Below are 13,632 nucleotides of genomic sequence, written 5' to 3' on the forward strand. Positions count from 1 at the left end.
CTCCCCCCCCCGCTTTCTACCGCCCCCCCCCCGCCTGCCTCTTCCTCCCCCCCCTCCCCTTTCTACCGCCCCCCCGCCGCCTGCCTCTTCCTCCCCCTCACAGGCTCCCAGGGCTGAGGCTTCCCCGGTAGCATCACTTGTAGTAGCTGCTGCGGCGCATGCGCCCGGGCGGGGTCAGAGAGGCTCCGGCAGCCTTTGCGTCCGACTGACGCTAAAACCGAGCCAGGAACCGATCTCCTGGTTCCGCCTTCGAGCCGGGGGGGGCCAATCCGTGAGCTCCACATGCGAATACGTCACCACAGCGCCCCCGAGCTATGGAAGGGCCCCCGGGCTTTAGGGAACCTAGGCGCTGCCTGATCAAAAAGCTGCTGTACGGGGGCTCGGCTGCGGGGAACAGCAGGCAGCGACGGGCGGATTAGCCCCGTGTGGGCCAGCAGCGCCCTCTCGGCCCGGCAGCCGGGACCACCGCCCCTTCCCCTCCCGCTCTCCCTGCCTCTCCTGGCCGGCAACGCCGCGGGCAGCCCCAGCCGGCCGCGGGCGGGTCCCAGCAGACTGGCTGTCCCGAGCAGCTTTTATGAGGCCCCCTGCGCCGCCGCCCCGCCCGGCTCCGCTCCGCGATGTGCGGCTGGAGGTGCCGCCTGCCCTGAGCGGGCCCCGCGCCGCCGCCATGGGAGCTAGCGGGAGCGGCCCCGGCCCCCTGCTGCCCGAGCGGCTCCGCCTGCCGGTCTGCTTCCTGGGCGTCTTCGTCTGCTACTTCTACTACGGCCTCCTGCAGGAGAGCATGTGAGTGACCCCCCCGGCTCCCCCCCCCCCCGGCCTCCTGCAGGAGAGCATGTGAGTGACCCCCCCGGCTCCCCCCCCCCCGGCCTCCTGCAGGAGAGCATGTGAGTGACCCCCCCGGCCTCCTGCAGGAGAGGATGTGAGTGACCCCCACCTCCCCCGGCTCCCTGCAGGAGAATCATAGAATATCAGGGTTGGAAGGGACCCCAGAAGGTCATCTAGTCCAACCCCCTGCTCGAAGCAGGACCAATTCCCAGTTAAATCATCCCAGCCAGGGCTTTGTCAAGCCTGACCTTAAAAACCTCTAAGGAAGGAGATTCTACCACCTCCCTAGGTAACGCATTCCAGTGTTTCACCACCCTCCTAGTGAAAAAATTTTTCCTAATATCCAACCTGACCCTCCCCCACTGCAACTTGAGACCATTACTCCTTTTCCTGTCATCCGCTACCACTGAGAATAGTCTAGAACCATCCTCTCTGGAACCACCTCTCAGGTAGTTGAAAGCAGCTATCAAATCCCCCCTCATTCTTCTCTTCTGCAGACTAAACATCCCCAGTTCCCTCAGCCTCTCCTGATAAGTCATGTGTTCCAGTCCCCTAATCATTTTTGTTGCCCTTCGCTGGACTCTTTCCAATTTATCCACATCCTTCTTGTAGTGTGGGGCCCAACACTGGACACAGTACTCCAGATGAGGCCTCACCAATGTCGAATAGAGGGGGACGATCACATCCCTCGATCTGCTCGCTATGCCCCTACTTATACATCCCAAAATGCCATTGGCCTTCTTGGCAACAAGGGCACACTGCTGACTCATATCCAGCTTCTCGTCCACTGTCACCCCTAGGTCCTTTTCCGCAGAACTGCTGCCTAGCCATTCGGTCCCTAGTCTGTAGCTGCGCATTGGGTTCTTCCGTCCTAAGTGCAGGACCCTGCACTTATCCTTATTGAACCTCATCAGATTTCTTTTGGCCCAATCCTCCAATTTGTCTAGGTCCCTCTGTATCCTATCCCTCCCCTCCAGCGTATCTACCACTCCTCCCAGTTTAGTATCATCTGCAAATTTGCTGAGAGTGCAATCCACACCATCCTCCAGATCATTTATGAAGATATTGAACAAAACCGGCCCCAGGAGAGCATGTGAGTGACCCCCCCGGCCCCCCCCTCCCCGGCTCCCTGCAGGAGAGCATGTGAGTGACCCCCCCGGCTCCCCCCCAGCATCCTGCAGGAGAGCATGTGAGTGACCCCCCCCCAGTTCACACACCCCCCCCAGCTCCCTGCAGGAGAGCATGTGAGTGACACCCCCCGGCTCCCCCCCCCTGGCATCCTGTAGGAGAGCATGTGAGTGACCCCCCCAGACCCCCCTGGCTCACCCCCCCCCCCCCGGCATCCTGCAGGAGAGCATGAGTGTGACCCCCCCGGGCCTCCCTGGCATCCTGCAGGAGAGCATGAGAGTGACCCCCCGGCATCCTGCAGGAGAGCATGAGTGGCTCCCCCGGCTCCCCCCCCCCAGCATGCTGCAGGAGAGCATGTGAGTGACCCCCTCCTGACCCCCCCGGTTTCCCCCCAGCATCCTGCAGGAGAGCTTGTGAGTGACCCCCCCCAGACCCCCGCGGCTACCCCCCCGGCATCCTGCAGGAGAGCATATGAGTGACCCCTCCGGCATCCTGCAGGAGAGCATGTGAGTGACCCCTCCCAGGCTCCCCCCCCCCCCCGGCATCCTGCAGGAGAGCATGTGAGTGACCCCCCCCAGACCCCCCTGGCTCACCCCCCCCCCGGCATCCTGCAGGAGAGCATGTGAGTGACCCCCCCCGGCTCCCCCCCTGGAATCCTGCAGGAGAGCATGTGAGTGACCCCCCTGGCTCACCCCCCCCCGGCATCCTGCAGGAGAGCATGTGAGTGACCCCCCCGGCTCCCCCCCCGGAATCCTGCAGGAAAGCATGTGAGTGACCCCCCCCCGGACCCCCCCGGCATCCTGCAGGAGAGCATGTGAGTGACCCCTCCCCCGGCTCCCCCCCCCCGGCATCATGCAGGAGAGCATGTGAGTGACCCCCCGGGCCCCCCCGGCTCACCCCCCCCCGGCATCCTGCAGGAGAGCATGAGTGACCCCCTCCCGACCCCCCCGGTTCCCCCCCCCGGCATCCTGCAGGAGAGCATGTGAGTGACCCCCCTGGCATCCTGCAGGAGAGCATGTGAGTGACCCCCTCCCCCCCCCCCCGGCTCCCTGCAGGAGAATCATAGAATATCAGTGTTGGAAGGGACCTCAGGAGGCCATCTAGTCCAACCCCCTGCTCAAAGCAGGACCCATCCCCAATTAAATCATCCCAGCCAGGGCTTTGTCAAGCCTGACCTTAAAAACTTCTAAGGAAGGAGATTCCACCACCTCCCTCGGTAACGCATTCCAGTGTTTCATCACCCTCCTAGTGAAAAAGTTTTTCCTATTATCCAACCTAAACCTCCCCCACTGCAACTTGAGACCATTACTCCTTGTCCTGTCCTCTTCTACCACTGAGAATAGTCTAGAACCATCCTCTCTGGAACCACCTTTCAGGTAGTTGAAAGCAGCTATCAAATCCCCCCTCATTCTTCTCTTCTGCAGGCTAAACAATCCCAGTTCCCTCAGCCTCTCCTCATAAGTCATGTGTTCCAGACCCCTAATCATTTTTGTTGCCCTTCGCTGGACTCTTTCCAATTTATCCACATCCTTCTTGTAGTGTGGGGCCCAAAACTGGACACAGTACTCCAGATGAGGCCTCACCAATGTCATATAGAGGGGAACGATCACGTCCCTCGATCTGCTGGCAATGACCCTACTTATACATCCTAAAATGCCATTGGCCTTCTCATTGTTGACTCATATCCAGCTTCTCATCCACTGTAACCCCTAGGTCCTTTTCCGCAGAACTGCTGCCGAGCCATTCGGTCCCTAGTCTGTAGCGGTGCATTGGGTTCTTCCGTCCTAAGTGCAGGACCCTGCACTTATCCTTATTGAACCTCATCAGATTTCTTTTGGCCCAATCCTCCAATTTGTCTAGGTCCCTCTGTATCCTATCCCTGCCCTCCAGCGTATCTACCACTCCTCCCAGTTTAGTATCATCCGCAAATCTGCTGAGAGTGCAATCCACACCATCCTCCAGATCATTTATGAAGATATTGAACAAAACCGGCCGCAGGAGAGTATGTGAGGGCTCCCCCCGCCGGCATCCTGCAGGAGAGCATGTGAGTGACCCCCCCTCCCCGGCATCCTGCAGGAGGGCATGTGAGTGACCCCTGCCTAGTGCCTCTTCTGCCCAGGCACCGGGGAGCCCCTCGGCCTGCATCTTGCAACAGAGCATGTAAGAGCCCCTCCCAGCCTGGACTGTTTACAGCAGAGCACGTAAGTGATTCCTATTCCAAGGTATTTGGGTCTTACATGAGGACATGTAAGTTGCACCCTTCCATTGGGAAGTCTCCTCTCCTAGTCTGGGGACCTCCCCCGCTTTCTCCACAATGGCAGAACCTGGACATTTCTTGCTTTCTGGTAGGATGCCCAGAAGAGAGGACATCTTAGGATCTGATGTTGGGCTGGAGTTTCTTTCCCAGCTGTGTGACTAGGGTTTGGAGAAGCCTCAGTCCACTGCAGGCTGAGAGCAAGCACAGCTGAGTGGAAGGTGGGGGGACTGGCAGGTAAAACTGAGGGCACCGTTTGCTACACCTTTGTGTAAAAAGGTTGGTAGCTGTTGGGCTAAGTCACCTGGGAAGAAAGCCTGAGTAAATGTGTGCCATGCCTTATGCTGTAGTCTCACTCGCTGTATCTCTCACCCTCCTCAATCTCCTGCTTCGTTTGTTTGTTCCCACAGAACTAGAGGTAAATATGGAGAAGGTGCCAAGCAGGAAAAGTTCAGATACGCTTTGTCCTTGGTCTTCATTCAATGCGTGATCAATGCTGTCTTTGCGAGGTTAGGTAAGTGTTCCAGAACAACCGGTATGTCACCCCTTGCTTTTCCGCACTGGGACTTCTTTGACCCTGACTCCCGTCCCACTTCCTTCTCCTCTGGGCTGGGAAAGGACTCTCTTCCAGAGTCAGGGGGCCCACCTAGTGGTTACCTGTAGTCCAGGTCACACTCCCAATATCAACGGTTGCCGAAGTCACAACTTCCAAGGGACTGTGAGCTTTTGCTGAGCACACAGTGGCTTTTCCATTTGTTTGCAGAAACATTGCACTAGTACTGGCTAACTTGATTTAATAAAGAATTTTATAAATGAAAGACACTGCATAAAACCAGATTCTAAATTTTTTTTCATTCAGTGTGGTTTTATTGTTGGGAAGGGTCAGAGTAGACCACTAGGATGTCCAAGCTTTTGTCTCCTGTAAGAGATTCTATACATATTCCCTTGGTTTTTTCCATCTTCCTTCTGCCCCAGTGGGTTTCAGGAATTCAATATACCTCCTTTGCCTCAGAGAGCATATGAGCGGAAAAGATGGAGTGGTCTTAAACGCTCCAGATCTCCGTCTCCCCTCTGCTGTAGATACTTTGTGGCTTTTGTATCTCGATGGCATTATAAAATAACCTTATGATGCCAATGTCCAGTCACATCAGGTTGTGTGTGTTTCTAGTACATTTTGTCTTCTCCACAGTGATCCAGTTTTTTGACGCCGTCAGGGTTGATCGGACCCAGAACTGGTTGTATGCAGCTTGCTCACTCTCCTATCTGGGTGCTATGGTTTCCAGCAACTCAGCTCTGCAGTTCGTCAACTATCCAACCCAGGTGAAGAAAGGCAGGAGGACGAGCGTTAGGGAAAAGGTTGCGTTGTAAAAATTCCCTTTTACAGATTTGCCCTTTCCCTGTTGAGGACTATTCCAAATTCTAATTCTGCACTCTTGGTATGGAGGATGCTTACATGATCCATCAATGCACTGTGATAGGAAATCGTTCTAATTAAAGAGTAAGTCACTAAAAAACATTGACCGTGGAGGATGCTGCAGTTTTAACTCTTGTTGCCCTGCAAGAGTGGCAATGAGGAGGACGGTGTTCTATTGCTTTTCTTTTTACTCTATCCCTACAAGGCCAAGTGGTGGTGGAGTTAGTGATTCCAATGAAGTGAGCTGTAGCTCACGAAAGCTCATGCTCAAATAAATTGGTTAGTCTCTAAGGTGCCACAAGTCCTCCTTTTCTTTTTGTGAATACAGACTAACACGGCTGTTACTCTGAAACCAGTGATTCCAAGAGGGACTAGCCATCCACATGGATAACAGGAAATGCTTAAAAAACAATCTGGGAGAAGGGAAAATCCTCATGTTTCAGGGTTTAAGCCAGTGTCAGAAACCTGCACTGGGGAGGGGGTAGCTGATCCCCCATCTGCCTACTGCGAGGTTTCTGATGCTGACCACCATCAGAAACCGGATACTGAACTAGATGGACCCTGGGTCTGATCCAACATGGCAGTTCCTGTGTTTCTGTAGCCGTCTTGCCTGGTGTGGGGGAGGCTGTAGCATGCAGCTATTAAGATACTCTTTCTCTTACAGGTCCTTGGGAAGTCCTGTAAGCCCATTCCAGGTGAGCGGTGTGTTTTTCTCATGCCATGAGCAGTCTGTGGATTGCATTCCCAGAAACAGTCCAGCTGCTCACACAATAGCTCCACGCCAAGTAGCGCGGATAACAAACTATCTGTGCACATCCCCGTTAGATCCAGAACTGGACACAGAGTCATTAGATTCCTAGCAGAGGGTTTTTGGGAGCACTTTACCATATCCTCTTTTCTTTTCAGTCATGCTCTTAGGGGTGACGGTGCTGAGGAAGAAATACCCACTAGCCAAATACCTGTGTGTCCTGCTGATAGTAACAGGCGTGGCTCTGTTCATGTACAAACCTAAAAGGGGAGGTGACGGTGAGGACGGCCACATCTTTGGCTATGGAGAACTCCTCCTGGTAAGTACTGAGCTGTTGAAGCATAAGTAGTTCCAAGGTTTTGTCTTGGTGAAAGGTACAAGAGGAGAAAACAATTACAAACAAACAAGGTACAGGCTTCTGCCTGGATCTACCCACCATGAGGGATTGGCAAAGCCAGCGTTGGAATGCTTGGGTACCCTCTGGTGCAAAGAGGGACATCCTTGCACACTATCATATTGTGATGTGGGGTGAAACACTGGCGCCTCCTCAGAATGCCCTCTGAACTGTTTTTAAATAAGCAGGTGGAAGCAAGAAACCTATAGAATTTAAATGCTACTCCTGGGGGGATTCTGCACCACTGTACATATGCAGAATTTATGTCCGTCGTAGATTTCTTTGCTTCCCCACAGAAAAATGACTTTCTGGCAGGGAAGTAAAGGGAAGCCACAAGAGCAGTCATACAACCCTCCCCATCAGTATGTTTTGGGTGCCCAGGGCATCCAGCAGAGAGGTAAATCACTGTGAGGCAGGGGGCGGGAGTGGGAAAAGATCTGGCTGGTGGCTCCTACCCTGCACCAGGCTCAGCTGCTAGTCAAGGCTGGGCTGGGGAGGATGGGACTTCCTCTTCCCCTGCATGGCATCTGGGGCTAGGTCAGATCCACTCCCAGATTTCTCCCCCAGCTGCAGGAAGCTCTTGTGTGTCTAGACTCTCCTGCTGAGCCTCAACACCTCCCCCACTCCCCCTGCACCTGGACCACCCCAATGAGCCAGCCAGCTCCCCACCCTAATGAGCCCCAACCAGTTGCACCTGGACCCCCCAGCATCTGGACCCCCCCCCGACTGAGCTCCCCACTTCCAGACCCCCCTGCTGAGCTCTCTCCCACCCAGACCCCCCGCTGAGCCCCAACCACCTTCACCTGGACCCCCCTGCAGAGTCCCATTACCGTTGCACCCAGAACCCCCCTGTGCATCCTGATTTCTCCCCACCACACACACACACCCAGATTCCCCACAGAGCCAACTGCACCCAGATCGCCCCAAACAGAACCCTCAACCCACACCTGGATCCCCCCATACTAAGCCTTCCCCCTCCCCCTCCACTTGGATCCTGCTTTGCTGAGCCTGCCTGCACCTGGCACGGAGGGGCAGGGCTGGTCCTTGTGCTGTGTCAGGGTTGGATGCAGCCTCAATGCTGAGTCCATGTCCTGGGGGGGGGAACTGCAAAGTGATCTCCCACCTCAGTGTAGCCAGTGGCCCGTGCTCCCCAGTGCCATGCTGGAGCCTCCTCATTTATTTGACAAATAAAATATGCAGAATTTTGCAAAATTTTAAAATACCATGCACATAATTTTTAGGCACAGAATGCCCTGAGGAGTAATTAAATGCATGTGCCAGGAAGGGAGTAGGTGGCAGAGAGTTCTCTTCTGGTTTTCAATCTTTTTTTTTTCCCCCCCTCCTCTTAGCTGCTGTCACTGACATTGGATGGACTGACAGGCGTGTCTCAGGACCATATGAGAGCTCATTACCAAACTGGTTCCAATCACATGATGCTAAATGTTAATCTATGGTCCACCTTGTTCCTGGGGGCTGGTAAGGAACATCTGAGGAAGCCCTAGCGACCTGGCCTGAAGACTGATTTGTAAGATCCTCTAGGCAGGACCCTCATCTCTTGTTCTAAAAAGGGCCTAGTATGTCTTGCAGAGCTGCTTTTTGTTTGTTTTAAACCTAATCTGTGGAGATTTTATTGTAGTTTCTTAAATTGCCACCAGGGGGACACTGCTTCTCCTAAAGCGCTATTACCAAAACTGCATTCACTTCTGAAATGTTCCTGCTTTCAGGCTGGCTCAGTAGCATAGATTGTAGCTTCCTAGGATACAATTTGGTGGCTCTCTTGTTTTGGCAAAGACTGGGATCACATCTATTTCTATTTAAGGGGTGTGTGTGTGTGTGTGTGTGTGTGTGTGTGTGTGTGAGTGAGTGAGATTGTTGGTGGCTGTCTTGAGAATCGGGATGCACAGTGCAAGGTACAGTCGTCTTGTCATGAGAGTAACACTGACTGTGATGTTTGTTTCATCTGTTCCATTAATAGCTGAGGCCAAGTTTAAAAGTGTAGATGACATCTGGAATGTGAAGGACATGTTCCTTGCTAAGATGACATTCTTACATCCTGCTGTAGCATCTGATTCCTCTCACTGATCTCCAGGCACCCCTTATGCTGGCTGCAAATGCAATGAGTTTAGGCTAAGTGGGTACAGGAAGACAGCAATTGTGCATAGAGCTGCAAAACTGAGGCAGCAAAGTGAACTTAACTCCTGGATGTTACTTGTTTAAATCCTGAGGGGGTAGCCAACTTGCTGTTTTCTCTTCCAAAACAAGTTATCTGGTATGGTGCAATGACTGAAAGTTCTTTGCCACTTTTCAGAGTAGCAGCCGTGTTAGTCTGTATTCGCAAAAAGAAAAGGAGGACTTGTGGCACCTTAGAGACTAACCAATTTATTTGAGCATAAGCTTTCGTGAGCTACAGCTCACTTCATCGGATGCATACCGTGGAAACTGCAGCAGACTTTATATATACACAGAGAATATGAAACAATACATCCTCCCACCCCACTGTCCTGCTGGTAATAGCTTATCTAAAGTGATCATCAGGTGGGCCATTTCCAGCACAAATCCAGGTTTTCTCACCCTCCACCCCCCCACACAAATTCATTCTCCTGCTGGTGATAGCCCATCCAAAGTGACAACACTTTACACAATGTGCATGACAATCAAGTTGGGCTATTTCCTGCACAAATCCAGGTTTTCTCACATCCCCCCACCCCCATACACACACAAACTCACTCTCCTGCTGGTAATAGCTCATCCAAACTGACCACTCTCCAAGTTTAAATCCAAGTTAAACCAGAACATCTGGGGGGGGGGGGGTAGGAAAAAACAAGAGGACACAGGCTACCTTGCATAATGACTTAGCCACTCCCAGTCTTGGGAGTCTTGCAACAAAGCCCGTTGCCGACTGTGTCCACATATCTATTCAGGGGACACCATCACAGGGCCTAATAACATCAGCCACACTATCAGAGGCTCGTTCACCTGCACATCTACCAGTGTGATATATGCCATCATGTGCCCCTCTGCCATGTACATTGGTCAAACTGGACAGTCTCTACGTAAAAGAATAAATGGACACAATCAGATGTCAAGAATTATAACATTCATAAACCAGTCGGAGAACACTTCAATCTCTCTGGTCACGCAATCACAGACATGAAGGTCGCTATCTTAAAACAAAAAAAGTCAAATCCAGACTCCAGCGAGAAACTGCTGAATTGGAATTCATTTGCAAATTGGATATTAATTTAGGCTTAAATAGCGACTGGGAGTGGCTAAGTCATTATGCAAGGTAGCCTGTGTCCTCTTGTTTTTTCCTACCCCCCCCCCAGATATTCTGGTTTAACTTGGATTTAAACTTGGAGAGTGGTCAGTTTGGATGAGCTATTACCAGCAGGAGAGTGAGCTTGTGTGTGTATGGGGGTGGGGGGGGATGTGAGAGAACCTGGATTTGTGCAGGAAATAGCCCAACTTGATTGTCATGCACATTGTGTAAAGAGTTGTCACTTTGGATGGGCTATCACCAGCAGGAGAGTGAATTTGTGTGGGGGGGTGGAGGGTGAGAGAACCTGGATTTGTGCTGGAAATGGCCCACCTGATGATCACTTTAGATAAGCTATTACCAGCAGGACAGTGGGGTGGGAGGATGTATTGTTTCATATTCTCTGTGTATATATAAAGTCTGCTGCAGTTTCCACGGCATGCATCTGATGAAGTGAGCTGTAGCTCACAAAAGCTTATGCTCAAATAAATTGGTTAGTCTCTAAGGTGCCACAAGTACTCCTTTTCTTTGCCACTGGTATTCTCTGGGTGGAGATAAGTCTTTGCTGTCTGTATCTGTTGTCTGATCAGTGAATGTGAGCTAGGAGTATGAATGCTCCGGCCCTGTCTGCCCAGGATGTCTCTGGCTTGAGTTCATCCTGCTCTCTTAAAACTTTCTGCAGGTATCTTGTTCACTGGAGAGCTCTGGGAATTCCTGAGTTTTGCTGAACGCTACCCCAGCATCCTCTACAACATCCTGCTGTTTGGTCTGACAAGTGCACTGGGTCAGGTAAGTAACTTTCTGGTTCCCTTACCCTGGGCACTTGATGACCAAAGAACATAGAATGTCCCAGATATTGTTTACTTGTGGGACAGAAATATGAAGTTGTCTAGTCTTCCTGCCATATCTGATTGTTCCTAGCTCACTGTTCAACCAGCATTTTCAGATCAAGAATGTCTAGGTTGTGTACAAATTCTTGTAAGTCGTCTTCGGGTTGTGGTTGGGATTTGTTCTTTGCCAAAAGATTCCCTTAAAATGTTTAAGATGGATCTTCATGTTGGAGATCTTGCCTTCTCAGACAGACTGAATCTCTCTCTCTCTCTCAGAGTTTCATCTTCATGACTGTGGTATACTTTGGACCCTTAACTTGTTCAATCATCACCACAACCCGCAAATTCTTCACCATTTTAGCATCCGTCATTCTATTTGCCAACCCAATCAGCATGATGCAGTGGGTGGGGACTATCCTGGTATTCATGGGTAAGTCCTGGAAGCCTGGCTTTTTTTTTTTTTTAAAGTCTTTTCCTTATCCATTAGAGTGATGGAGTATAGACTGGGGGGATGGGTTGACAGGATTTTGGACAATGGATTTTCTTGGACAAGCTTGCTGACAAAAGCACGATCTGTGTTTTGGGGCGGGGAAGTGGGAGGGATGGGGATATCTTTGAGGCCGTTGCTATGGTCACAGATCCAACTGATTTGGGAGACCTTTTTTGGACTCTTTAAAAAAAAAATGTCACAGGTACCCACTGTCTCTCAAGTAATTCGGCATCAGTTAGATCTGGAGCTATAGAGAGGTCTGATTGTACTTATTTAAGGAAGGCCTTGGGCTTTCCCTTACAATTTTTTTCTCATTTATCTGCAGGTCTTGGACTTGATGCCAAATTTGGGAAGGGATCAAAGACGACAACACATTAGGAAGACTTTTGAACTCTGCAAAATTGGAATGAACTCTTTAACTTATTGTCTTGTACCCCAGCATCTATTATGAAACTGGACTCAGGATGGGTGCCTGGGGAAAGAAATGGGTATTGTTTTTTTAATTTTGAAGTGTTTTTAAATATGTTAATTTTAATCAAGAGTTTAGCACTCTTTTTTTCTGTAATCAAAATTGCATTAATGGATCCCAGTAGCAGGGAGAAATTCAAGTCTTAATGGGAGAAACACTTCATACCTTTATTAAAGAAAAGGAGACAAGTCACTTTTTTGACCTTTATTTAAAAGCAGTCATCTGATTGTTCTTGGAAAGCCTTGTTCTCTGCAACCTTGCAGCCTTCTCAGTGTTTAGAAATATTACAATTAGCATTCCTCCTCCACCATACTCCAAAGGAAAGTGCCAGTCTTTGTTTCCTCGGTCTGAGTTTGGTGCAGTGTAGCAAAAGCACAGGATTGACTGACAACATTGAAAAGAGAAATCCCCACCTCCCCCTAGGAGAATGGGTCTCCAGAACATGGTTGGTGAAGCAATGACAGAGGTTCTAGTTTTCATTAATGTACCCAACTTGTACAGCCTGTAATCTTCTCTCCATCAGCACTATTTAAAATAGAAAGAGCAAATTTAGGTATATGTAACAAAGTCCTGGGCTCTGCAGTTTTCATCCCATCTGCTTAACCACTTGGGGCCAAATTAATTCTCTTTCATCCCACCCCCTCTGCTGTTGAAGAAACAAGAGCCTCTGCTGCTAAAACCATGCCAAGGTTTTGTGACAGCAGCTTCTAAATGTCGAAAGTGCGCTTGTTAATTAACCAGCATCACTGAGAGCTGTGGAACGCCTGCTCCTGAGTGCACAGGCTCTCTCTCAAGTGTTGTAGGGGGAGGAGCTATTAGCATAATGATGCCCTCAAAGTTGGAGAGCAAAATTCTCCGAAGAGCAAACTTTACACATGAAAGCGGGTTTCCACCAGCTGTTGCTTTGTTTCCATCTGTTCTGTGACTTGGCCTCTTGCCCCTCCAGATGGGATCTTGATCGGCTTCCTGAGTGACTGCTGCAAGACTGTTCTTCCCCACACCCCCTGCAACCTTTCTGGCCACAGCTTGGCTTTCATTAATCTTTTTAATGTCCCATGGCTCTTCCCAAAGGACAGGTTTCTTTCAAAACTGAACTTTTTAGGAAAAGATATTAAAATTCATCTGGAAGATTTTTCCTCAGTCATCCACTCCTCCTCAGTAGCTTCCTATGTCCTTAAAGATCGACTGATGAATAGCAAACGTTCTCTGTAGTGGAGGATCCCTGATCCAACTCTCCTGCCATTTAACTGCGTGAGTCCTGTTTTCACCGTGAAACGTAGCTTGCTGAACTTGATATGCTGGCGTCTGGTCCTACGTATATAGCTGTTCTTAGGCCCTGTGTAGACTTTGACATCTCCCATGTTGGTACAGCTTTATCCTCTTAACACCCCATTTCCACTACAGTTCAAGAAGTGAGCCATAAACTTACTCAGTTCATTTAGGGAGCCTCTAGCAGAGCTAGAAATTGGACTTAATTCTCCTGATTTTCAGTCCAGTGCCTTAATTACAAGGCCATCCTTCCTCCTTTTAAAGAGGAAGACTACCATGAGTGGTGGGAGATGGATATGGCCTATGGACCTTGAAGAAACCTGTAGCTAAAACTCCTTACATTTATGCTGGAGGAAACTGGACCAGCAGCAGAATTGTTCTGTGTTGGCTTCATGTTCTGATAAAACAGTTTCTTGCACTTGCCCCTTTAAAATTACTGTTTAAATTGGTGCCTGAACTCCTTGTGCAAACAATGCCTTATTCCCACATAGCTCAGGCACACTGTAGCTGTAGGGGTTTGTACTACTAACATAAACAGGGTTTAGTATCATATTG

The 13,632-nt window shown here is 50.5% G+C and overlaps 1 protein-coding gene across 1 annotated transcript; it reads left to right on the plus strand.

Annotated features, from left to right (window-relative positions):
* Positions 1–566: 566 nt before the first annotated feature.
* On the plus strand, positions 567–12,000 carry SLC35B1 (solute carrier family 35 member B1). Its single transcript, XM_084615998.1, has 9 exons — positions 567–783; positions 4,618–4,721; positions 5,397–5,527; positions 6,286–6,316; positions 6,528–6,688; positions 8,113–8,239; positions 10,702–10,808; positions 11,126–11,279; positions 11,665–12,000. The coding sequence occupies exons 1-9, from the start codon at positions 575–577 to the stop codon at positions 11,715–11,717; spliced, it is 1,077 nt and encodes a 358-aa protein (XP_084472124.1). The 5' UTR covers positions 567–574; the 3' UTR covers positions 11,718–12,000.
* Positions 12,001–13,632: the final 1,632 nt, after the last annotated feature.

Source organism: Lepidochelys olivacea (genome assembly GCF_965140295.1).
Source record: "Lepidochelys olivacea isolate rLepOli2 genome assembly, chromosome: 27".
In the NCBI taxonomy this organism is placed as follows: domain Eukaryota; kingdom Metazoa; phylum Chordata; order Testudines; family Cheloniidae; genus Lepidochelys; species Lepidochelys olivacea.